The following is a 27,846-nucleotide window of genomic DNA, read 5'->3' on the forward strand; positions in this document are numbered from 1 at the left end:
GGAGGGAGGGGAAAATGAGGACCTAATGCCGGGGATTTAAGTGGAGAGAAAATGTTTTGAGAATGATGAGGGCAATGAATGTACAAATGCGCTGTACACAATTGATGTGTGTATGGATTGTGATAAGAGTTGTATGAGCCCCTAATAAAATGATAAAAAAAAAAAAGAGTTGTAATCTCAGAAACCCATAGGAACAGTTCTACCCTGTCCTATAGGGTGGCTTTGAGTCACCATTAACTTGATGGTAGGGAGTTTACTTTTAGGTTGGGTATTAGCTTATCATTGTTGCATTCAAAAACTTATCAAACCTTCCAACGATTTGCCCTGTCCTCTGGCTCCCGGAGCTATGTTCCTCATTTTTCCCTTGTGTTATCTGCATTTTAATAGTTTAATTGACATATAACTCAAAGACTATACAATTTGACGACTTAATCACATTAAAGGGTTGTGCAACTAGCACAATAATTAATTTTAGAACATTTTCTTTCTTGTACTCATTATTATTAGGTCCCCATTTCCCCCTAATCTCCCTTGCCATAATCCTAAGAAATTCTTGACCCAGCTATTGTCCTTATGGATTTACCTATCCTGGATTCTATATACAAAAATATTTATGTGTGTATATATATATACATACACACACACACATAATAAAAAACAAACAATACTATCAAAACAGAGAAAAATCTCAATTGAAAAGAATGCAGAAAATACTAAAAACTAGAAAAAATTTAAAATGGGTCAAAAAGGAGAACAAATAAGGTGTTAAATTTTGACCTAACTACATCTGTATCAATCCACTTTCCAATGTCCCTATCTGATAGCATGGGTATTCCCATCTCTGGTCAATGGTTAGGGGATTCACGGGAGGCTTGAGCCACATCAGAACTCTGCAAATGGATTTTGGGCTTTTGCTGCCAACCATAGCTTTCTGCAACCTAGGAGCTCAGATTTTAAACTTTAATACCATTCCTTCCTCCAGTCTTGAATTTTATTATTTACACACCTTGGATCATACACTCTAGACAGTGTGCTTCTTTCGTGTGACTTAGCTAACACCCTCACTTAGATGGATGTTTATTTTAAGACACACCTTTAAGACCCCAGATGCTATTTTATCTGTCAGGCACCATCTGGTTTCTTCACCACACTTTACTATAGCATCCACAGTGATTTCTTCATGAGTAGGGCCACCTCCTATGAATAATTATTCTTAGATTAGGGCTATAATGAAGTGCACACTCAAAAGCGATTCACACATATACCTATGGTTTACATATGTCTCCGGTTCACTTTAAAGACATATTTACTGAAGAACATTATGAATTATCCCAATGCGGCACATGGTAATTCTACTGATAGTATCATTCATTCAGTCACACAGAATTTAAAATACTGTTGAAAATGGAAAGCATGCATGTATAGAACAGCTTTTTGGACTAAACGACATGGATTGTTGGCTTGCACAGATTAAAAATTTAAGTGACTAGACATTATTTATGCAAGCAATGAGGGTTGGCTATAATAGGGTAAAACTTTAAATAATGCTCATTCACTGTGCTTGCTGGGCTACAACTTGTCATAAAAAATGCAGAGCATATGAAAATAGAAAATATAGAGTAGGCTTGAGTTGCTATGTATTCTAAAAAGAACTCACCGCCATTGCGGCGATGCTGACTCATAGTGACCTTGCAGCAGACTGAGTCGAACTGCCTCCTGAGTTTCTGGGACTACGCTGTGCTGGGTGCTAAGGCTTTCACAACACTTTTCATTCTCCCCACAATTCCATGGGGTAGTGTGATTCACCTTCACAGATGAGAAAACCAAGGCCCGAGGAAGCAGCCTCCCTGGCTGAAGATTACACCAGCAGATAGTAGGATAGTCCGAGCATCCCTGCCCAGCTCCTCCCTCATAGGGACGGCTCTTCAGTAACGGGCTTTGACCTCTGGGTGAGTACCAAGCCATGAAGCACTTACCACACATCCTGACGAGTCCACCTGGCGGTCAGACACGCACTTGAAGTTGCGAGTACAGCCTCCGTTGTTCCGGGAGCAGTCACGGACTGGCCCAAAGGAGGAGAGCAGGTCGTTGATTGTCTCAAAGTATGTGGACAGCATCGCTTCTTCCCTTAGAGAGAAAGGGGATGGTTCAACTCCAACGATATCTACATCATTAGATTCTTTTTTTAATAATGTGAATTATTATATGTGATGCTGTCATTCCTTATATTTGTGACCAGGAAGGCAATACAAATAAATATTTTAATATAAAGAGAAGAGAAATAGTAATAAGAATCACCACAGGGAATGCCATCATTTGTCACAGTGCTCGAATATTGTTGTGGTAAAAGGACATGGCCTTCGAACATGCTAACCTTTAGATACCATCTCCTGATTTGGGAAGGTGAGCACAGGCTTTTCTTTGGCCAGTGAGTGAACTAGGCACATAGCAAGGTGATGATTTTTGGCAGATGATCCTGAGAGAAACCAAAGTGTGTTCCGAGCTGACCTGAGTTCACACACAGTTTTTTCCTTCCGAACCACTCTTAACATTTGCACGCTACGTGTTTCTACTGATTCCAGAGTTCCCCTCAGCAACTCTGAAAAATGGGCACCTTCCTGTTATTCCCACTTTAGTGATATAAAACAGAAGTTATAAAAAACGTGTGCAACATGTCCCAAACCACACACTTATCCCAGATCCCAGACTACAAACTACAGAATCAATATACACGCACAGAACAGTCTGGCTTCAGTGGACTACTTCTCAGATGGCTGGATACAAGTTATACCGTCAAAAATGAATGCAACAATGATTAGAAAAGTCATGGGATTCCAATGAAACATGGTTCCTCCCACACAAGGTTCTCAAGAGGTAAGACTACACTAGATACCCCAACCCACGGGTCTGTCAACATTTTACAAGACGGGCACTCTCTCTGGCAGGTCCTGAGCACTGGTTTCCAGAGCTGTTGTTGATGATGGGTGCTCTGACATCCGTTTTTGACTTATAGCGATGCCGCGTGACAGAGGGGAACTGCCCCATGGGGTTTTCCAGGCTGCAACCTCTACTGGGGCAGGTCTTTCTCCCATGGAGCCACTGGAGAGGTTAGAACCACCAACCTAGAGGTTGGCAGCCACATGCTAACCACTATGCCACCAAAATCTTTTCCAAAAACTAGGACATCGATGGTGCACATGGTTTCAGGTGATATTAAGGGGGCACCAGAAGCATTGGCTACGAGAAAGGGCTTTATGAGCCTCCGTGATGAGTGTGTCTAACAGAGACCAGATCTGTGAAAGAAGGAGAAGTATAAGCAAGTGTACCAAAAGCAGGTCAGTGGGCATGACGTGTGGGCTCCGTAGACCATTCTGTATTCCTTCTCCTATTTTTCCCTTCTCAGGCACGGCGTTGCAGGCTTAGGTCTCATTTGTTACGTTCAGTGTTAGCCCCTTCTGACCCATCCTTCATATTGACTGCCAGGGAACGAGGTAAAAAAAATCAGTTTAATAAGATGTTCCTCTGTTCAGTAGCTCCCTATTGCTTACAGTAGAAAAGCTGAATTAGCTCTCGCAGCGATAAAAGCTCTTCAAAATCCGATGTGGCCACCAACTACATGGCTCTTCTCAGTCCCTGAACCGACAACCTCAGGACTATGACCCTCGAAGTAGACTCTGAGTGGGAGCGTTAGACATGTGGGGTTGGTTGGAGAGCTTTCCTGAAAGAAATACCCACAGTAAGTGAGGAAAACAGGACTGCCTCAGAGCAAAGACTGAGTCCCAATGTGATTGGGTCTGAAGCCTCAGTGGATCCTGTGTGGAGGGCTGGACCCATGATAGACCTTAAGGAACAGCCTGAGTTAAAGCTAGGAGGTCCTGCCATTGGCATGGTTGCCTGCCCCAGCTAGAGACTGGCCACTTCTAGAAGGCGCAATTGTCTGTGGCTGAAAGTGATTGTCAGTGAAGGCTGAAGCTGTGCGCTTCCAGAAATCAGAGGGTGAGAGAGGAGAGAGTAAGGAAGTGTGGGGAAAGACTGGATGGCTTTTGCTCTGCAGAGCTGAGGGCTGGGTGGGCTAGCCTTGAACAGAGAATCTAAGGCAGCATGCATTTTCCTCTCTGAATTCGTACTCTTGCTCTTCCTCCTGTCCGGGACGCTCATCTCTAACCACCTTGGGAATCTTTCAAAACTCCGCTCACAGGCATTCATTCCTTCATTCAGATTTCACGGTGCTTACGACTCATGGAAAGGCCTGGGAGTTTTTAGTAAGGGAAGGTTTGTCCTTTCAGTAGAATACCTTCTCCTCAAATCTAGTTTCTCATAGTAAACACTTTGTATTTAGGCCTGGGACATAGAGACAGAGGTAGAAACACAGCAGGAGCTGCCAGAATAATTACCCTCTCCCTCCCCTGGCTTCCTAATTTTGTAAAGAGCGAGGTCATGGTGACAGGTGTAGGGGAGAAAGAGAGAAAGAAAATGAACAGTTCCTGAAATGAAGCTCCGGGGAGACTTGCCACTTTTGAATCATGGAAAGAGCCGAGGAGCCTGGGAAGGCATTAAGGCTATTAAAATATTAACACCTTAGAGGTATAAGAAGAAATAGAGAGTGGAGGATATGGAGAGGGAGGAGGGAGGGATGATTTGAGAAAGTGAGAATGCAAGAAAAGAGAAAGGACTGAAAAGGATAAAAGAACCATAGGGAGGCCAGAGGAACACACCAAACTCAAAACCAAGCTCACTGCCATCTTCAAGCCAATGCTGACTCATAGCGACCCTATAAGACAGGGCAGAGCTACCCCAGTGAATTTCAGAGACTGTCATTCTTTACAGGAGTAGAAAGCCCCTCTTTCTCTCTCAGAGTAGGTAGGAGGGTGAGGGGATGGATGGATGCATGGATGGACAGGTAGACAACACACGTGTACATACACAGATGTGTGGCTAGGTAGATATGCTGACACACATGATAGTTGGAGGCAGAGGATCAGACCTAGGAAGGGGTCTTATATTAAACGGCAGAGGGCTGGAGGCAGATACAAGTGTGTAGAAAGATAAAGCCAAGAATACAGATTGAGCAGATTGGAGAAAAGGAGAGACCCAGGAGTAACAAGCAGAGACCAGAGGAGAAGGACAACACGTCAAGATAAAGACAAAGGCTGGGTGCACACGCCCGGAAGCAAAAACAGAACAGAAGCGCAAGAGGCAACAGAAGGGCAAGAAATGAGATGTGGAGAGAGAAGAGAGAGGACGAAAGTGTAGGGAAAGACTGAATAGAAAACAGCACCCTGAACAGAAACAGAAAGCAGCACAAGGGACAGAGAGAAACAAGCAAAAACTGTCACCTTCCAATGGAGTCAGGGACAGCCTAGGCTCTGCAAATAAGGAGGCTGTTCTCTTGGTCAAGGACTGATTCGGCGTAAACATCCGTGATGCGAAGGGAGCATTACTTAAACTACACAATGTGACACAGGGGCTGTTACTACGTCAGGAAAAGTGGCCGTGTCAGGCAAGGAAGTGAAGATTCGGGCTGCGGAGAGAGAAAGAGCTGAAGGCAGATGCTAGAATTTCCTTAAGTCACAGACTCCATCCCTCATTACTGTTGCTGAGTCCAGGGTTTGGGTTTGCTGCTGCTTAGAGTTTTGTCAATAAGAAGGGGCAGAGGGATCAAGGCAATGTCAACTGATCGATCTGGGATGAGCAATGAGCCTCAAGAGGGGGAATCAGGAGACCTGGAGGGAAAGTCCCACCCAGGCCAGACATCATCATCATCATCATCACCCCAACATTATCTGCAGCCCCAATTGCTTATGTGCAAAGAATTGTTCCAGGTACTTTACCTGTGCTCCGTCCTTTATGTTTAACAATAATCCTATGGGGTTCATAGTCTTACTCCTACTGTGCAGCGAGAGAAAGTGGGCCGTAGGGAAGATGATGACCCCTGCTCTAGCTTCCCAGAGGAACCCTGGGGGCAGAGAGGTTATGCGTGAGGCTGCTCACTGAACTGAAAGGTCAGCAGTTTGATACCATCAGCTGCTCCTTGGGAGAAAGGCAGGGGCTTTCTACTCCCCTAAATAGATGTAGTCTCAGAAACTCACCGGGGCAGTTCTACCCTGTCCTAGAGGGTCAGTATGAGTTGGTGTTGACTAGATGGCAGTGATAGGGGGATTTTGTTGTTATTTTGTTTTGTTTTCTCATTCACTCAGGCAGCAAGCAGTGAGCGAAGGCACGGCATTCAGATCTGCCTGATTTCCCATCCCTTGCTCTCTCCACACCACAGTTACGTCCCCTTCACCTGTTCTGTGCCTGGGGCAAGCCAGATCTCTGGGAATGGTAGTCAGGGAACCTGTGTCCAGCTCTCCCTTGTCAAGGGGAGGAAGAATGTGGAGGGCAGAGTCTCTGTTCTTTGTGTGCCTGCCAGGACCTGCCACTGGCCTGTGAATGTGGCCTACGCTAGTCCCATCCATGTGAACGAAGGGAAAGAAATGCATTCATTTCTAGAGGTCATTCAACCAAGTGCCTCAGTCTTCTCGTCTGTAAAGTGGGAATGCTGTCAGTCTCTCCACAACCACAGTTCATATTGAGGACACAATGGCATGATGTATGCAAAAGGTGCTTCCCAACTCCAGACCCCGGTGCAAATGTATTCATCCAAGTTCACTCAACAAATATCTGAGCACTGAGTATGAGCCAGGCACTAAGCTGATTCTGAGCTTATTGTGGTCGCTTTGTACATGTTTCTGTGCTTCTTCAATCTCAAACTCCAAAACTCTCTGCCATGCAGTCAATTACGATACACAGTGACCCCACAGGATGCAGTAGAACGGTTTCCTGATGGGTTTCTGAGACTGTAAGTCTAGACACTGTCTAAGACATTCTCCAAGCACATCTCTCCATCGCTGACATCCTGATTTTTGTTGTCGGATAATGCTAGTTTCAAAACTGGGCCAGGCAGATCTCACTAGGCTGGGTAAGGCTGCCATCTCCTCATTACTTGATTGCTCAAGTGCAAATTCAACACCTGGCTCCCATTTGGCCAAGACAGTCTGAGCCCCCACGCAGCCAGTGTGAGCATTAGGCAGGGCAGCTGAGAACAGATGCTGACAAGGCCTGCTGTTAATAAACACCAGGAAAGGTCTGTGTCACTCACAGAGAAGTGTGAATGGATGGCTTAGGGCTGAGATGGTGACAAGCCCCCCCATGGATGCAGACTAATCATTCCCTGGGAACAATGGGCTGTCTGAGCTACCTGGGAACAATGAGTTACCTGGGAGGGAGAAACCTAGGGCAATTGTAAGCTTCACTCCCTCTCTCCACCACCCTGACCCTACCTTGGGGTTTAGGGAGCCTCCTTGGCAAGCAAGAACAGGAGGGACAGTGTAGAAAAAGACATATGATAGCAGATTTGTGCAGAGTCCCAGCTTCACTGGCTCCGTGGCCTTGGGCAAGTCATGTACACTCTCTGAGTCTCCACTTTCTCATCGGAAAGATGAAGATAGGAATACCTCACTAGCAGAGTGAGAATGAGGACTATATTAGATAATATTTATAAAATACCCAGCATACAGTTAGTACTTAATGACTGGTATCAATTAGGACCATCTGGTGTCCTTCAAATTTGCAAGAATTATACATTGAGAATGTAATGCGCTCGAGGCAGGAGAAGACAAGGAGGATATGGGACCTTCATATTGTCCACTTACTCCTTTATCCTGGCGCTGGGCTGGTCCCTGGGGAACCTGTAAGTGGATGTAACATAGCAGCTCCTGGGCAGGCAGGGACAGAAAACAGGTCTAACAATACAATTGGAACTCTTAGACCATGAAGGAGAGGCGCCCCATCCAGACCCAGGAAGTGGGGGGCCAGAGTAGATTTTTGGAGGAGAAGATATTACCTCCAAGGCATAAAGGATGGGTAGGGATGGGCTCAAGGAAAGAAGGTGGTGTCGGGTAAGATCATTGCAGGCATAGGGAACAGAGTGTGTTGAGACCGGAAGGGAGGTGTCGGGAAACTTCAAGCAAAGCAAGGAGGCTGGGGTGTTGAGGTGGAAGGGTGTGGCAACGATTAGGGGTTTGGGGACTCAAGCCGTGTTGATGCTGAACTTCACCTTGAGAGCTATGGATTACCAACAAAGAGTTCTAAAAGCAAAGGATACTGTAGGTGATACTGTATAAAAATCACTATGGCAGCAACTATCATCTTTAATGCGTACCAAGCATTCATTATATGCCAACAAATGCTCTGTGCCACGTATGTGCCAACTCACTTAATTCTCTCCAGATCACAATGTGGTAAATTGTGTCGTCACCCCCATTTTACAGAAGAAGAAACGCAAGCATTGTGTGGAGCACCAGGTTGCCTGGCAGGTGCTAACTGCTTTAGAAGATGGGCTGGTACAAGGCTTCCAGGCAGAGGAACAGGAATGAGCTGGGAGAAGCCACAGGGAGGTGGAGCTGGGCTTTTCAAACGTCAGAGGTATTAAGCAATGGGGATGCTATTCCCCACCATCCTGCTGTTGGCCACAGTAAGTAGGCAGGCTGCATCTGGGATGAGTTGGGGGTGGGGTGGGGGTGGGGGTGGCCCAGTTCCAAGGGGAAGAGGGTGCCATATCATGATAGCAATAAAGACATAAACAAATATTTATTGGTGGAGCCCTAGTGGTGCAATGGTTAACCGCTCTGCTTCCATCTGAAGATCTGCAGTTGGAGCCCACCCGCTGCTGTGGCGAGCTGCTCCAGTAAGATTAAAGCCTAGAAAACACCATGGGCCAGTTCTAGTCTGTCTGACCAGGTAGCTATGAGGCAATGCTGACTCAACAGCTCCCAGGAACAACAATATTTATCAAGGAATTATGATGAGAAGGAATCTCTGGATGATGTCAATGGTTAACACCCTTGGCTGTTACCTGAAAGGCTGAAGGTTTGAGTTTACCCAGAGGTACCTCAGAAGAAAGGCCTGGCAACCAAATGCTGAAAACGGAGCCATTGAACACTCAGTGGAGCGCTCCAAGGCTCACGGGATTGCCATGGGGCAGAGTCCAATTGTTGGCAGCCTGCCTTTTCTCACTGAATTCACATCATAGTCCTAATAGATAGTGGTCTCATTATCCCTGGGGTTTTTTTGTTTTTTTTTTGGTTAAAAGGAGAGCCCTGGTGAACCAGTGGTTAAAACTCTAGGCTGCTAGTGGAAAAGCTGGCAGTGGGAACCCATCCGCTGCCCCGGGGGACAGTGTGGCAGTCTGCTTCCTTATAGATGTACAGCTTTGGAACCCTATAGGCAGTTTTGCTCTCTCCTATGGCATCGCTGTAAGTCAGAATCAAGTTCTACGGCAGTGGGTTTGGTTTTGTTATTGATGCTGATGAAAAAAAGGAATGCCTCTATTTGCGCCCATACCTAGTACTCAAGAGAGATGAGGAGTCTGTGTGTCACATATTGAGTCAAAATGACAGAGCCATGGCTCTATCCTGGACATATCCTATTAGTGGTGTTCGTTTTCTGCATTCCCCTTTAAATCCTGTTACCACCTGGAGGAAGATTCTGGGACTGATATTACAGCTGACACTTATCATTCCCCTTCCGCTAGCAATTACGGTTTGCACTCATTTGGGTCAAGAATGTACATTGCTGTGCTGAGTGGTCTCATCGCTTCCTGTGAACGTCTTGTGCCTCTGAGTAGCTTGCATGCTCCCAGTGCGCTAAGAATCCTCCTTCCTTACATCCACAGGAAGACTTGGCAGCTGTTCATTCAATGAGCATTGTGGGCAAGGGGTAGGGGGTAGGGCGAGGTGGGGCAAGTAAAGTCATTACACTATGTAGTTTGGGGAACAAAGGAAAAACAATTGCAAGTGTCCATTGCCCATCCAGAAACAGGACAAGAGTATTGAACTCTCAGTTCTTCTGAGGATTTACAAAGAGATGCAAAAGACCCCCATGGTTAGCAGGCTTCAATAAAGGGTAAATACACATGACAACTGCTCTAGAAAGATGAGATGATTTGGAAATGCATTTGTTCATTTAACAAATATTTGCACAGCACTCACTATGGGGTTTGCATGTTAGGTAGACAGAAAACAGCAGAATAGGCATGGGTTGTGTCTTTCTGGAGCTTACAGGCTGACAGTTAAGTTAATGGACCCAAGTCATTTGGCACATATGCACATATCTGTCTCTCTCTCATCCCCTCTGTCATCTTTATCTTTGGTATCTCTATTTTTATAGACCTGTAATTAAACACAAAGGGGCTCAGGGCATAAAAATTAGGTTCTCTTCTGTTGACCACAGGTTAGCGGTTTGAATCCACCCGGTGGCTCCATGGAAGAATAACCTCGAGAATCGTTGCTATTGTTCTTGGTTTCCGTCAAGTCCATTCCTACACATGGGTTCCCTGTGAAACAGAACCCAAGGCTGCTCCGCTTTGCACTGTCCTCATACCTGGTGCCACCTTTGAGATGGTTGCTGCAACTTCTCGGCCAACTCATCTTGTTGAGAGTCTTCCTCTTTCCCCTCATCCTTTACTTGACCCCGCATGAGGTCTTTATCCAGGGTTGGTCCCTGCTGCTGACAGGTCCAAAATACCGGAGACAAAATCTCATCAGTGTTTCTTCTCAGGAGCACTCCAGCTTTTCTTCCAAGCAGATTAACTTATGTCAGTCCATGGTATATGAAGAGGTTTCAAAATGTTCAGAGACCAAATATATGCATTTTTTCAATGATTTTTTTTCCCATGAACTTGTTTAAGCCCCCTTGTCTTCCATATTCTTCTCCAACACCAAAATTCAAATTTGACAATTTTTCTTGCCTGTTCCTGAGCCATTGTCCAGCACGTATGTATGTGTGTGTATGTATATATAATATGAGGTGATTGAAAATACCAGCACTTGAATCAGGCACACCTTTAGCTTCAAAATAACAGTTACTTTTTACCACTAAAAGGGGTCTTTTACAGCAGACCAATATGTCATTTGATTTCATCAATACTGCTCTGCTTTCATTAGCATTAGTTATGGATCTATGTAAAGTAAAATCCATGACTTGAATATTTCTCCTCGTTTATCAGGATTGAAAAAAAACAGGACCAGTTGGGATAATCTTTATTTCCCTTACATTGAGGTGAAAACCATATTGAAGGCTGTAGTGTTCACCAATAAGTGCTTTGAGTCCTCTTCACTCTCATCTGCACATGGGGAGTTTGCGGTAGTTATAGAATCTGTTGTTAATTTCAGAGGATTCTGAGTGAAGGAGTGGAGTTTAGTTTGTCAATCAGGTCGCAGCTTGGTAACCTCATTTAGAGGCACTAAGGAGATAAATAACTCTTTTGAGGCGGGGCACACGTTCACTCCCTGAGAGACTCTCTACTGACAAGGCACATGGGGCTATAGTGATGGCAGTGAAAGCCCTAGAGCTGGAGGAGCCACATGCAGACGCACACCAGTTCTGAGATACTTACACCAGCAATGGATCCACAAGACTATCCACCCACTGCATTCGGCATCATTGCATATGTTTTTTCAGTCTGAACAGGAAATAATAGATTGATATTGGACATATGGGCTAATATTGGACCTATGGAGTTGATCTGGACTGGGCTGGAATATTTTCTCAATATTCAATTGCTCTTGTATATAAACCTCTTTCTTATACACCTATTGAATATCTATGAATTTTGTTTCTCTAATCTACCTAGACTAACTGAAGATTGCTAATGAGTCTTCTTTAAATGCTGTGTTATATTTCTCTTTCTATAGGCCAGATTCTTGGATTATTTTCTCAGCATAAAGATGGTATCAGTATGAGGAAATCATATAACCTTGAAACGTCTTTCTTGATTTTAAGCTACTCTTGTTCAATAAAGATTATAGCCCAGAAAATCTTACAGAAATGTTTTACTTGTCACATGGGGTCAATATTCATTAGAATTGACTTCATGGTACCTAGCAATTATATAATTAAAAACTGTAATAAATGCTTAAAAATACAGAGCGGTATGAGAGCACAATCATACTCCACACAAGTGTTTGTTGAAAATGTATAAATAGCAGCAGGGCACTTTATGATATATGCCAGGAAACAAGAGCCCCTCAAGTCAGAAAGCATTCAAAATACAACCAGCAGAGAGCTGCCTTCTCAAAGTAGAGTTGATCTTAAAAATGTGCATGGAGTAAAATTTGGGGGTCCTTAATTTCCTTCTGTGGCTTGACTCAAAATACAAACAAACAGCTGAAAACATCCATTAATAATGGAAAGTGGAATACAGAAATCCAAATTTATGAATTTGGAAGTTGTGAAAATTGAAACAGAACACATAAAGGTGGAAATACAGTACATTAATGTGCTGAAATTGGCATGTATTGACCATTCTGAATTGGAAAAGGATATGGTCTACCATGCCAGGAATGAAGGGAAATGGTGCAATAATCATCATCAAAAAGGATATTTCAAGATCTATTCTGAATTATAACCAACCCGTGATAGGTTAATATTCATTCACCTACAAGGAAGAGCAGTTAAAATAACAATTATTCAAATTCACACACCAGCCACTAATCTCTAAAATAAAACTGAAGATGGTTCCCAACTTCTACAGTCTGAAATGTATCACACATGTAATCAAGATGCAGTAGTAGTTCATTATGATTGGAAAGTTAAAAGTGGAAATAAAGACTAAGGGTCAGAAATTTGAAAATGTGGCCTTGGGGACAAAAATCATGTGATAGATCACAGGACAGAAGTTTAGAAGCTCAATGACCTGTTCTTGGGAAGTACCCTTTTTTGAACAACATGAATAGTAACGATACATGTGGACCTCACTAGATTAAATACACCGGGTCCAAATAAATTACATTTGTGGAAAATAAGATGATGGGAAAGTTTAGTATCATCAATCAGAACGAGGGTAGGGGCCAATTGTGAAACAGACCACCAATTGCTCATAGGCAAGTTCAAAACAAAATCAAATCAAATAATTCTATAAGAGCCAAAGTGTAACACTGAATATACCCTACCTAAATTTTTGAAGTCATCTCAAGAATATTGAGTACTAATGACCAAAGATCAGATGCGTTGTGGGATGACACAAAGGACATTATACATGAAGACAGAAAAAGGTCATGAAAAAGACAGAAAGGAAAGAAAATGCCAAATGAGATGTCAGCAGAGATTCTGAAACTTGCTCTTGAATTTTGCGCAGGTAAAGTGAATGGAAGGAGTGACGACGTGACAGCTCTGAAGAGATTTCCAATGGTGGTAAGAGAAGTCCAAGTCCAGGGTTACAATGAAATGTGCAAAGACCTAGAGTAGGAAAACCAAAAAGGAAGAGGATGCCCAAACATTCTTAAGCTTAAAGAGCTGGAGGAAACATATAATCCTTTAGCTATAATAAAGGATTCTGTGGCAAAAATTTGAAACATGTAGGAAGTATCATGAGAAGAGGGAAGGAATACACATGGGTAATGCACTAAAAAGAAACAGCCCACATTCAACTATTATAGAATAGACCAGAGGTCCTCATACTTTTTAAATAGGGGACCAGTTTACTGTCCCTCAGACCCCTTGGAGGGCCGGACTATAGTTAAAAAAAACAAACAAAACGATGAACAAATTCCTATGCACACTGCACATATCTTATTTTGAAGTAAAAAGCAAACGGGGCAAAAACACCCAACGGGCCAGATAAATGTCCTTGGTGGGCCGCATGTGGCCCACGGGCCATAGTTTGAGGACCCCTGCAATAGAGTATAGAAGCCCTAGTTGCACAGTGGTTATGCATTGGGCTGTGATTTCCAAATCTGCAGTTTGAAACCACCAGCTTTTCCGAGGGAGAAAAATGGGGCTTTCTATTCCCCTAAGCAGTTTCAGTCTCAGAAGTCCTTGGGGGGAGTTCCACCCTGTCCTATAGGGTTGTTCTGAGTTCATCAAATTGATGGCAGTGAGTTTGGTTTGGATGGGATCAAGAACTAATGATATTAAAGGACAAAATGCAAGCTGTATTTGGGCATTGGTGAAAAACAAGATTCCAGGAAATGCCAATAGAGATATTTCAAGAAATGAATAAAACTTTGGAAGCACTCCTGGATGCCCCCAATTTTGGAAGAACTGCCCAACTGACTGTAAGAGATCTATATTTGTGATGATTCCATCTATATTTGTGATGATTATGAAGAAAATTGATCCAACAGAATGTAAAAGTTCTCAAATAGTATTATTGATATCACACACAAATAACATTTTGTGGAAAAACATTCAACAACAGTTGTTGCCGCAGTACACAAGCAGGAAATTGCCAGAAATCCAACTGGATTCAGAAGAGGACATGCAATACAGGATATCATTGCTGATGGCAGATGGATCTTGGCTAAAATGTAGAGAACACCAGGAAGATAATTACCTGTGTCTTATTGTCTATAAAAAGGCATTTAACTGTGTGGATCATAAATTATGAATAACAATAACACTGCAAAGAACATGTAAGTGTGCTCCTGCTGAACCAGTACATTAACCAAGATGCAGTCACTGGAACTGAAAAAGAGGATATTGTTTGGTTTAAAACCAGGAAAGATGTACATTGGGTTGTGTCCAGGTCACCATTCTTATTCAAACTGTATGCTGATTATATTCAGAAGTATTTGACAGGTGACAGGTTTGAAAGAAGACTCATTAATAATCTGTGATATGCAGATAACATTATCTCACTTGTTGCAAGGGAAGAAGACTTGAAATATTAATAGTCCAGATCAAAGACTACAGCCTGCAGTATGGATTACTCCTCAACATCAAGAAAACAAATCCTCACAATTGGACTAATAAGCAATGTCATGATAAATAGTGGAGAGATTAAAGTTGTCAAGAACTTAATTTTACTTGAAAGTAGAGGGCAAGAAACCCAAAGACACATTGCATTGGGCAGATTTGCTGCAAAAGAGCTGGAAGCTACAGAACTAAATTCTACAATTAGGCGACTTGACCTGATGGACATTTTTAGAGCTCTTCACCTAAATGCATGGCACTCGATGATAGACCACATGCTGGGGCACCAGTCGAGTCTGAGTACATTCAAACACATAGAGATCACTCAAACTTGCCTCTCGGACCACTGGACAATAAGGCTGGAAATCAACAAAAGGACAGTTAAGAAAACAAGGGCAAATAATTGGAGAATGAATAACGCCCTACTGCAAAATGAATGGGTACTGGTCCAGATCAGAGATGAAATTAGGAAGTTTATAAAAACCAATGAGAATGAGAATACAATGTACCCAAAGCTTTGGGACCCAGCCAAAGCAGTTATCAGAGGAAGCTTGATAGTGATAAATGCACACGTGAAAAGGAAAAGGAGACTTATGATTGACACTTCGTTACAAAGCCTCCAGCAATTAGAGCTGAGTCAACAGAATAAATAGCAAGAGAAAAGAAATAATAAAAATCAAGAGAGAGATAAACGAGTGAGAAAACTAGAAAAGGTTGCAAAAAAAAAAAATCAGTGCACTAAACAGCTGGTTCTTACACAACTTTCCTCTAGTTCTTTGAGGGTTCCTTCACCCCACTATCATGAACTCAATTCTACCTTACAAACTGGATTAGACCAGAACACGCACACTGCTACAGACAAGAGCCCGCAACACAGGGAATCCAGGATAGATTAAACCCCCCAGGGCCAAAAATGAGAGTAGAGATACCAGGAGGATTAGGGGAGAGTGGGGATAAAAAGGGGGAATCGATCACAAATATCAACCTATAACCCCCTCTCAGGGGGACAAACAATGGAAAAGTAGGTGAGGGGTGACGCAGCACGATGTAAGATATGAAAATAAATCTATAACTTATCAAGGGTTCATGAGGGAGGGGAAGAAATGGGGAGCTGATATCAGGGGCTTAAGTGGGAAAAGAATGCTTTGAAAATTATAATGGCAATATATGTGCAAATGTGCTTGACACATTGGAGGAATGTATGGATTGTGAAAAGAGATATAAGAACCCCCAATAAAAGTGTTCAACAAACAAAAGAAGCAGGTTCTTTGAAAGGATTAACAGATTTGATAGACCATTGGCAGGCCTAAACAAAGACAGGAAGGTACAAACATCAATAGCCAGGATGAAGAATGCAACAGGAGAAACTATAATGGATCATAATGAAATTATGAGATTAATTACACAAAACTACAAAGGCTTGTACTCCAATGAATTTAACAGTTTGGAAGACATGGACAGATATCTGGAAAAACAATCCCTCCCAACATTATCCCAGAAGGACATAAAGAACCTAAACAGACCCATAACAATAGAACATCAAGGGACTACCAATTGAAAAATCCCCAGGGCCAGACGGCTTCAAAGGAAAATTTTATCAAGTATTCAGGGAAGAACTGACACCATTCCAACATAAACTCATCCAGAGCGTAGAACGGACCACAAACTCCCAAACTCTTTCTATGAAGCTAAAATAACACTGATACCTAAAGCAGGCAAAGATCCCATAGCAATTGAGAACTACAGACCAATATCTCTAATGAACACCGGTGCAACAATCCTTAATGAAATATTGGCCAATCGAATACAAAAGTATATAAAACAAATAATTCATCATGACCAACTGGGATTCATTCCAGGGATGCAAGGACGGTTCAACATATGAAAGTCCATCAACATTATTTGCCACAATAGAACCACATGATAAAATCAAAAGACACAGAAAAAGCATTAGACAACATCCAACACCTATTCCTGTTTTAGACACTCAAGAAGATAAAAATGGAGGGAAAATTTCTCAATATAATACAAACTATATATTAAAAATAAACAACCAATGTAGTAGTGAATGGAAAAAAGATAAAAGCATTCCTACTGGAGAAAGGGGACCAGACAAGGATGCTCCTTGTACCCTCTTTTATTCAACATCATACTGGAAGTCCTAGCTAACAACGTAAGACACAGGAAAGATATAAAGGAATCCATCTGGGGAAAGAAGAGGTGAAACTATCATTATTCATAGATGATATGATTTTGTATATTGAAACCCCAAAAAGCTCAACAAGAGGAGTGCCGGAAGTGATAGAGGAATATGGCAGAGTGGAAGGATATAAGATCAACAAACAGAAGTCTATTGGATTGCTATATGCACCGGACAAGATCACAGAAGAGGAGATCACAATAGCCAAGCACAAACTGAAATATTTAGGGATTTACCTAACCAAAAAAACAAAAGATTCGTACCAGGAGAACTATAGAACACTATTACAAGAAACCAAGAGTGACTCCCACAAATGGAAGAATATCCCATCTTGGAAGACTCAATATAATAAAGATATCAATCCTACCCAATGCACTATATAAGCTTAACACTATCCCAATACAAATACCAATGTCTTTCCTCAACGAATTGGAAAAACTGACTACCAACTTCCTATGGAGAGGGAAAAACCCCAGAATTGGTAGAGAACTCCTCAAGAAGAAGGACAAAGTAGGAGGGCTAGTTTTACCTGACTTTGACACTTATACAGCCATAGTGGTCAAAACAGTGTGGTATTGGTTTAATCACAGATACTCAAACCAATGGGAAAGAACAAAAAAAATCTAGAAATAAAAGCATTCAGCTTACAGACAACTGTTCTTCGATAAAGGCCCCAAAATATCAAATAGGAGATGGATGACCTCTTCAACAAATGGTGCTGGAAATAATGAATATCTACCTGCATAAAAATGAAGCAAGACCCACAACTCAATCCATGTACAAGATTGAAGTCAAAGTGGATCACGGACCTCAAAATAAAACCCCAAACTATTTGGACCATTAGCAAGGGAATTGGGACAAACCTAGGAATTCTGGCACCAGGAACAGACAGTCTATCAGAAATAGGGAAGGACACAGGCAGAGGAGGCACAAATTGACAAGTGGATATACTGAAGATAACATATCTGCGCACATCGAAAGACCATCAAGAGAATAGTAAGAGAGACCACAGACTGGGAAAACATCTTTAGCAATAACACCTCAGACAAAGGCCTTATTACTAAAATATACAATACTCTATAGACTACACCAAGACACACACACAAAAAGAGCCCACTGAGGAAGTGAGCAAATGACCTGAACAGAAGTTTCACAAGAGCAGAAATCCAAATGGCCAAAAAACACATAAGAAAATGTTCCCGATCATTAGCCATAAGGGAAATGCAAATTAAAGCAACTATGAGATACCCCCTAACACCCTCAACGATAGCCCAATTAAAAAAATAAGAAAGCAAAAAGTGCTAGAGAGGGTGTGGTGAGATAGGAACTCTCCTCCACGGCTGGTAGTCCTATATATATGTGCTGCCACTATGGAAATTGATCTGGCAATACCAAAAACAAATGGAAATCGAGCTACCAGATGATCGAGCAATCCCCCTACTGGGCATATACCCAGAAGAAGTAAGAAACAGACCAAGACCAGACTGCTCGCCAATGTTCATCATAGCACAGTTCACAATTGCAAAGACCTGGAAACAATCTAAATTTCCATCAACCAATGAATGGATTAAAAAACTCTGGCATATACATACAATGGAATACTATGCAGTCCTAAAAAGCAGTGACAAACATATGAAGCACATTGACTTATGGGAGGAATTGGAGGAAATTATGCTAAGCAAAGTTAGCCAAGCACAAAGGGACAATTACAACATGAGTCCACTGAGGTAAGCTCAAAAAGTACAATGGGGGATAAGCTAGTTAATGCCGAAATCCAGGTTGAGGTCCAGTCACCTTGGCAGGGGTCTGACCCAACTCAGGGATGCAAATGGCAGCCAACTAAAAACGAAGGGGAAAAATGGGAGGGAAAAGAAAAGAAAAAAAGAATAAAGAAAACGAGGGTGATGGGGAACAGGGTCCTAATACGCCCATGGGAAGGGTACTGTTTATGTCTCCACAGGAAAGGAAGAGCGGGACCAGACCCCATCCCCGAGGGCCAACCATTGAGGGCAATATACTGGCATGGAGCAGCGGACTAACAGAGAGGACGACGGGGCTTGGCCCAAGCAAAGTTATGTTGGCACTTCCCCAGAAGAAGGCAATTTAGAGGACAACATTGAAGATGTAGCCTGGGGAGAGAGGTGGGTCTGTCCAGACCACACAACAGTTAACTAAGAGGTAGAGAGAGAGAGAGAACCTCATATAGCCCACCAAGCCCTGGGGACAACATCCCTGCTCAGAGCAGCCAGTGCACATAGAGGACCGTAGGGCTGGCCCCACCATAAGACAAGACATTCCCTCACTGACCCATAGTGCTATGGGGGACAGAATTGGAGACATTGTGAGGAAGGTGTACCTGGTCTGCCCCATGCAATGTGGGGTAAAACGTAGAGAGCGCAACTGGGCAGCAAGGGGGGCAAAGTAACCAAGTCCCCAAGGAATCCTGAAAATAGACTTCTGACTTGGGGGACAGGGCATGGCACTTCATCAGACTTGATTGGAAAACATACATAAGGGTCAGCAGACAGACCTGGAACTATCTATTTTTTTTTCTCTTGTTCTGTTTTGTTTCTTTATTTTACTATGTTTCATATTTTGTTTTATCTTTATTTTTCTTTTGTCTTATGTCTACCTATATAAGATAGGCAGGACAAACAATCCCGGGGAGAAAACTATGGGATTGGTGGTTCCGGGGGACATGGGAGAAGAAGAGGTAGGGAGAGGGAGTGGGGAGGCAACAAACTCAGAGATAAAGATCGTGTTTAGATCTCAAACAAGAGATCTAAAGTTGATGGTGAGGAGGGCACATATGCTGGGTGGGCTTGATCAAGAGCAATGTATCTGAGAGGAAATACTGAGAGCCGAATGGAGGGTGAGCATGATAGTGGGACAGGAGGAAGATGAAAGGAAATAGAGGAAAGAAACAGGAGGCAAAGGCTATTTATAGAGGTATAGCTCTAAGCATGTATATATGTGTTATATTAATTTATAATGAAAGGGATAGAGGCCAATGTACATAAATTGTATGGTAAGTATTAAGATAGCAGATGGACTTTGGGCCTCCACCCAAGGCCTCCCTTAACACAAGGACACTTTGTTCTGATGACCTGGCACTCTTTGATACTCGCCTTCCTGACATTATTGCTGAAGACAAAATGGGTGCATAAGCAAATGTGGTGAAGAAAGCAGAGGGTGCCCAGCTATCAGAATATATAGTGCCTGGGATCTTTAAAGGCTTAAAGTCAAATAAGCGGTCATCTAGCAGGGAAGCAAATAAGGTCACATGGAAAAAGCACAACAACCTATGTGGTCATGAAGTTTCCACAGGGTCAAGCATCACTTATAAAAAGATCCAAAACAAACAACTATATCGATGCGAAAAAGGGGGGTTGGAGTGGAGACCCAAAGACCATCTGTAGATAGTTGGGTATACCGCCACAGAAGTGGTATAAGGAAGGAATGATGCAACCAAGGTGTAGTATGGGACCAATGAATCACACATCATTCCTCTACTTCCAGAATACTTCCTCACCCCCACTACCAGGATCCAGTTCTAAGTTACAAATCTGGCTAGACTGGAGAACACACATTGGTAGAGATAAGAGCTCTTGACACATGGAATTCAGGAAAGATAAACCCCTCAGGAACAGAATTGGGAGTAGTGATATCATGAAGATAGGGGATGGCCAGGGACGGGGGGAGGGTGAAAAAGGGGAAACCCATCACAAGATTGGATATATAGCCCTCCTTCCCCAAAGGGGATGAATAACAGAAATGTGGGTGAAGGGAGACAATGAATAGTATAAGACACTAAATAACAAAAACAATAATTGATCAAGGATACACGAGGGTGGGATGGTAGTGGAGGGAGGGGGAAAAAAGAGGAGCTTATACCAAGAGCTCAAGTAGAAAATGTTTTGGAAATGATGATGGCAACATATGTCTAAGTATGCTTGATAAAATTGATGTATGGAATGTTCATAAGAGCTGTAAGAGGCCCCAATATAATGATTTTTTAAAAAGAGAGAGTTTTAATCACCTTATATGCTTGTAAATGCTGGACAATGAATAAGGAAGATCAAAGAATTAATGTATTCAAAGTATGGTATTGGCAAAGAATATTGAATATATCACAGATTGACAAACAAATGAACAAATCTGTTTTGGAAGAAGTATAGCCAGAAATCTCCTTAAAAGTAAGGATGGTGAGACTTCATCTTACACACTTTGAGCATGCACGCTATCGGGAGGTCAGGTGAAGGACATCTGGTTTGGTGAACATAGAGCGGCAGCACTAAAGAAGACTTCCAATGAGATGAACTGGAAGTGGCTGTAACTAATGGGCCCAACCATGGGTATGGGAGTGAGGAGGGCTCGGGACCAGAGTGTGCTTCGATCAGCTGTACAGAGGGCCACAATGAGTGGGGACCAGCTGGATGGCACTTAACGAGAGCAACATGAGACTGTATGGCAGAGACCAATGGACTCTCAACAATGGAAGATATTTCCTGGGGGAATCTCAAGCTCTGCAGCCAAACCAGCCATTGGCCTGTGGGCACTTTATTCCGGGTTCTTGATAGCCATTGGCACTTTTTTTCAGGACTTCCTCCATGCACGTATCACTCCTGGATCCCAGGATGAATGTCTGCAGTGATGGTGTCGGGGGATCTGATCGCTTCGACCACCATCCCTCTGAGAACTGACCACACTCCCCTCCTTCTTGTCCTTCTTCTGACTGCCCCTTTGTAGCAATTTTCCTCTTCCCTCAGCCCCCTTTCTTAAAACCTATCATCATTTTAAAAAGGAAACAAAACAAAAAGATTCCCTGACACATACTCTGGCCCGGGGCTTCTTTGTTTAGGGGGTGAGCACAGGGAGTCCCAGAGAGTTCCACCCACCTCTGAGGTGGAGAGATGATCATTAAGACAGACGCAGAGAGGACGTGGTTCTCAGTTGTTCAGGTTTTCGGTGAGGATAGGGAGGCCCTGCAGATCTAAGGCCTCAGGCAAAAGAGAGCTACCATTCTAGAATGAACCAGGCTGTGCTTCTATTCTAGCAGGAAAAGCAGGCCTGGAGTCTAGAGACTTAGGCTCTGGGTCAAGCTCTGCCCCGTATGTTGAGTGACCCTTGGGTATCCTTTATCCTCTCTGGGATTTAGGTTCCCCGTTGAACAATGGTACAGTGATCTACAGGTGTCTTTCCGGCTGACTTTTCTAATAAGATGGTGTGGCATTGAAAGAAGGTTGGCAATGTTCCCAACTCCCAGTGAATTCTCAGAATGAGGTAGCAATATAAGCATAGACTAGAGAGAAGGATACAGCCTCTCTCACTTCCACTGACTCTACGTCAACCCATAGTGACCCGTGGACAGGGTAGAACTGCCCTGTGCGTTTCTGAGAATGTAACTCTTTACAGGTGCAGGAAGCCTCATTTTTCTCCCAGGGGGTGGCTGATGGTTTCAAATTGCTGACCTTATGGTTAGCAGCCCAGGGCTTAACCACTAGGCTACCAGAGCTCCTAATAGACAGGCCGAACCTTCCAGTCATGTGGTTTCGCAAGTGAAAGCCAAGGGAGTTATGGTGTCAGCAGGAAAGGGAAAGATTGAGTTGTATTACCCTGAGGGATGTCCGGGCTCTTACCCAGGCTCTGCCACTTACCAGCAGAGTGAACTGTCACAATCCATTTCCACTTGCCAAGTCTCAGCCTTCTCATGCATAATCATAACTCTAGTACCAAATAGTAATGAAGTAGCAAATAATCATGAAGCGAATAATAAACCGTGAAGATGACAGAAGGTCATAAAAGCTTGGGAGGAGCAGCAACTTTGTCAAGGTCACTGCTACACCTGCAGCGCCCAGGTCAGTGTTAGCAACTCCTTGTACTAACACCTGGCTTTTTATTGGATGCAGGAATGAATGACTAGAAACGTATGTGAAGACGCTGCACAGTGCCCAGCCCAATACACCCTTGCTCTTCCTGCTGTGGTCCCTGTTACTACCCACAGTCTCCTTTCCATCAGCCCTGCACAGGTCTCCAACAGAAGGTCTTCATTTGGTACCAAGGATCCCTTTGAAAATCTGGAGAAGGTTATGAACCATGTCTTAGAACAAGGCCTTTAAACAAAAACAACAATAAAATGCAAAAATCATTACAAAATACACCATGTATCAAAATATATTTTTAAAGCAATTGTATTATAAAAATTCATGTGTCTATTTATTGACTCATTAAATTGTTTAAAAAAAAAAAAGAGATCTAATTGCAGGTGTGCTAACAGCCATAAATTCGAAGCAGTGATGAATAGGAACTCTACTTCAAGACATTTACAATAAATGAAAAATCATCCAGAATAATATGTGATTTCTACCCATGCCAAACTCACAGGCACTGTGAACACCTGCTCTTTTTTGCTTTGTTTTGTTTGTTGCCTCTTTTTATAATTGAAGGAAATGCTAAGTTTCAGTGAGAGGCTAGTGAAAGAGAAGATGTTGAAAGCTTCCAATGTAATTTCATGGATCCCACGTTAAGACTCCTGCCTAGACCGACACTTTTATGGGAAAACTCCTCCTTAAAGGTTTTGGGCTTTGTGTATGTAATCAGAAGCTTGGATCCAGGTATGAAGAGGTAGGAAACTAAAGTGCAGCTATGGCCACATTAAAATAAGACCTTCTTCCAGAACACATGCGATATGCTGAAAGGAGAACAGATTTTGGCTTCAAAAAATCTGCCAAAACGCATTTGGGTATGCCCTTGTGTCAGTCTCCCTTCTCTGAGCCACTATATCCTGAGCTTCATTGCATTGTTCTCCCCAGAGTGACTGGGAATTCAATGAGATAAAGCAAGCAGTAAGATAAACTTTGGACAAACATAGCCTCTCTCGATATGCTTCATTTTCTGCTTAATATACATGAAAGCCCTTTATTGAAGCCATTTATACTTTCTCAAAAGTTTCTGGAATTTTCTGGTGGTTCTACGGGATGGGGCCAGGTAGCACCTATGACTCTCAACCCCCTTCCCTGATGCTTATCAGACTCACACTTCTGACAAACCCTCTTTTTCTTTCAAGACTTATGGGCTGACTTATATGCTGAAATCCTAACCTGCTAATGTGACCTTGTTTGGAAATAGGGGATTTAAAAACATGATTTTGCTTTTATACTTTTTTATCAGTTACATTAAATGAGGTCATACCAGAGTGGATGGGTCCTTATCGTAATCCTTTCTGAGTGTCTTATGAAAGACGAGAACAGACAAGGGGTCACACAGGAGGACTCTGGCATGTGAGCATCTGTCTATAAGCCTAAAAAGGCTGTGTGAAGGCAGGTGGACTAGAGAAATAAATCCAGTGACACTCACAAGGCCTTATATCAACAATGAACTATGTACATCAAGAAAGCATCCCAGCTCAGTCCAACTCAAGTCCCTAAGTCCGATACCAGTCCATCAGTCCCCTTTTAGACTTACACAGTCCTGTGCAATGGTGCAGGATGCAGGAAGATCGCAGGCCGCTGAGTGCAAAGCCATGTGGATCCAGCGGTGATAAATGCATCACAGGGCTCCGGCAGGCCTCAGAGTGGCCCATCAGCAGGTAGGTGGAGGCGGAGAGAGGAGGAGAGGTTCCCAGGGCCCTCCTAATGAGAAGGCCACACCCACAAGGAGTCACCGTCAGGCTGTGACCTGGTTAACAGGTAGAACACCGCCCCTACACTTTTACATAGCTTCAAGTTGACATGAAATTATGTAACTACCCCAAATAGCAAGAAACATCTGGAGCTGCCAGAAGCTGAATGAGACCAGGAGCTGACAGCTAGCTTTCCCAGGTGCTTTCAATTCCCACTCTGGCCTCTGGAACCGAGAAACGAATGGTCTGCTCTTCGTGGCAGCTAGAAACTCGAGCTCTGTATTTCCTTGTCGTCCTTCAAGCCAAATGCTTCACGTTCTCAACGGTGTCAATGAGTGTTGACCATATTAAGGATAGATTATCTGAGCTCTGGTGTCCTAATGGGTTTCGTGTGGGGCTGCTAACCGCAAGGTAGGCAGTTAGAAACCACCAGCTTCTCCGAGGGAGAAAGATGGGGCTTGCTACTGCTTTAAACAGCCCCAGTCTTGGGAACTCACAGGAGCAGTTCTAACCTGTCCTACAGGGCCCCGATGAGTCAGCGTTACTTGATGGCAGTGAGCTTGTTTATTTGTTTGAGCCAAGATACTACAACTTTAAGGACCACCCTTCTGTTCCATTTTGTTAAAGTTTTCACCCAAATTATCTCATGTCATCCTCAGAGTAACCTTGTAAGAGAAGCATATGCACTTACAAATGCGAAAACGGAGACTCTGGGCGACATTGGGAGTTGCTTCAAGTCATGTAACTAGTGAAGGTTCAAAACCAGCTACACCTGAATGAAGTTGGAGGCGTTTTTAACTTCCATGTCATCTGTCTTAGTTATCTAATGTCACGGTAACAGGAATACCTCAGAGGTGTTTATTTCTCACAGTTGAGGATCCTCAACATCCAAATTCAAGGCAGGAGTTGTAGCGGAAGGTTTTCGTGCTCTGTTGGCTCTGGAGGAAGGTCATTGAACTTTCATTCCTGGGTGCACTTCATGTACTTGGCAGCTCTCTTCCCCTATCTCTGATCACTAGTTTGCTTGCTTAATCTCTTTTATGTCTCAAAAGAGGCAGACCCTACACAAACCCTGCCGCATTACTCTAACAAAGCCAGCCCATTCTCAATGGGATGACAGCCACAGGCATCTAAAAGCAACAGAACCACTTCCAGTGAGTTGATTCTGCTGCAGAACCACCCTCAATGGGGTTTCTGACCCAGGAACTCTTAGAGGAACAGATTACATCATCTTTTTCCTGAGAAGTGACTGATTGGTTTGACCCACCAACCTTGTGGTTTGCAGTCCAATGCTGACCTGACAGTGCCGCTATAGAGGTTAGAATTTCAAACTCATATTGGGGGAACATAATTTAATCCATATCACCATCCTACCACCTATTTCAACCATTCCATGCAGCATTTGCAGCCCAATTGCACTGTAAGCAGCCTAGGAGGCAGCCCAGGGCTGAGATTGGAGAAGAGCATGCTGGATATTTGTCAGAGACCAAAAGAGGGGAGGGAGGAGAGATGGAGGAGAGAGGGGATAGGAGGAAAAGAGGTTTTATTCATGCAGACTGAGTTTATAAGACTGGGATTAGAGCTACCCTTCACTGTATCTCCAGGGCCCATTACAATGACACTTCACAGGAGGAGTGGCAAATATTTATTGAGTAATTGAATGAATGGATGGATGCATAAACAAACAGTGAAATAACTCATTGAGAAATTCATGAAAGAAACAGTGCCTCTGGTAAATAAGCTTGTAAATCAATAAACGAATGCAAACTTTTTAGAACTAAAGACCCTGTGCCCTTGCTGCCCCTTCTCGTGGGATTTACAGGAACACAGTCTTTGGGGACCAAAGAAGAGAAAATAAAAGAGCAAAACTCTTTTCCCATTAAGCTCCCTAGAATCCCAGCACTATAGACGTGACCTTCACAAGAGCAGCCTCATTCATTCACACACTCTCTGCCATTGAGTCAATTCCAGATCACAGTGACCCTGTAGGACAGAATAGAGCTGCCCCTGTGGTTTCCCAGAACGTAACTTTTCTTTCTCCTTTGGAGCAGCTGGTGGTTTCAAATTGCTGACCTTGCATCTAGTAGCCCAACGCATAACCATTATGCCACCCAGGCTGGAAAATTCTCTCTCCACGTGTTAACTCTAAAGAGGCATCCTTGTACCATTGATGTACTATAATTACATATTGGGGTAAGGTGGAAATGACCTAAGTATACACTAGAGAGAATATGAGCACGAACACTATACTCCATTCATAAAAGAGAATATCATGTGAAAATTTTAAATCATGTTTCCAAGTATAAAGTTATAATTGTAGGAAAAATATTTATGTATAATATTAATTTTTAAGTAAAAAAAGATTACATCCATAAATACCCACATCAATATAATATGGGGGGAGATAGAAACTTCAAAGAGAAAGTGACATTTAACGAGATTTGATTTCCAAGGATGGAGGTGAAACTGCTGTGGGCTGCCTTCTATTTGTACATACATCTGTGCTCCTTTATTTTGGTAACATCATATCCATTCTGTTTTGTGGAAAGTAATATCTGTTCTGTCACACACATGCATTGGACACAACTTTGTAGACTTTTCCAAGTGCCTTGCCTTCATCTGGTCTGCAGGCGAGTGGGTGAACTGATATCCTGGATTGTTGCTCTTGAGATACTGGAGTTTAGGCAGCATGACAAGAAAGCTGAGGCTCTAGAAGTCATTTGCTTGAAAATTAGCCCTTCAAGGTACATGGGTCTGCTTGGGCTTGATGCCTGTTGTCACAGGTCATGGCCAGCCATAGGATGTTTCTGCAGAGGTGAATACTATAAATAGGCTGTGTCTATAAGCAGTTAAGAAACAGTTGGGCTAGGTAAGCAAGCAGCCATCTAGCTCAGAAGCAACAAAGCCCACATGGAAGAAGCACACTATCCTGTGTGATCATTCGGTGTTGAAGGGATCAGGTATCAGGCATCAAAAAACAAAAAATCATTGTGTGCTCACCTCCCTGATACGATCACTGAAGACAAATTGGCGTATAAGCAAATGTGGCAAAGAAAGCTGATGGTGCCCAGCTATCAAAAGATATAGCATCTGGGGTCTTAAAGGCTTGAAGGAAAACAAGTGGCCATCTAGCTCAGAAGCAACAAAGCCTACATGGAAGAGATACACCAGCCTGTGCAATCACGAGGTGTCGAAGGGATCAGGTATGAGATAGTTTATTGTGCCAGCCTGGCCGATAAACACAAGTGGAATTAACTGAAGGGCAGAGAGATAAATGGCTTGATGAGCCTTG

At 43.1% G+C, this 27,846-nt stretch overlaps 1 protein-coding gene across 1 annotated transcript in view; it reads right to left on the bottom strand.

Annotated features, from left to right (window-relative positions):
* ASTN2 (astrotactin 2) overlaps positions 1-27,846 on the bottom strand; it is a 1,157,183-nt gene that overhangs the window by 484,915 nt on the left and 644,422 nt on the right. Inside the window, exon 11 of the mRNA XM_045296567.1 lies at positions 1,977-2,127. Coding sequence (XP_045152502.1) covers positions 1,977-2,127 — 151 coding nt within the window. The remainder of the gene's footprint in view (positions 1-1,976; positions 2,128-27,846) is intronic.

Source organism: Echinops telfairi, unplaced genomic scaffold (genome assembly GCF_000313985.2).
Source record: "Echinops telfairi isolate 266 unplaced genomic scaffold, ASM31398v2 ScPeMD7_7410;HRSCAF=8448, whole genome shotgun sequence".
Classification (NCBI taxonomy): domain Eukaryota; kingdom Metazoa; phylum Chordata; class Mammalia; order Afrosoricida; family Tenrecidae; genus Echinops; species Echinops telfairi.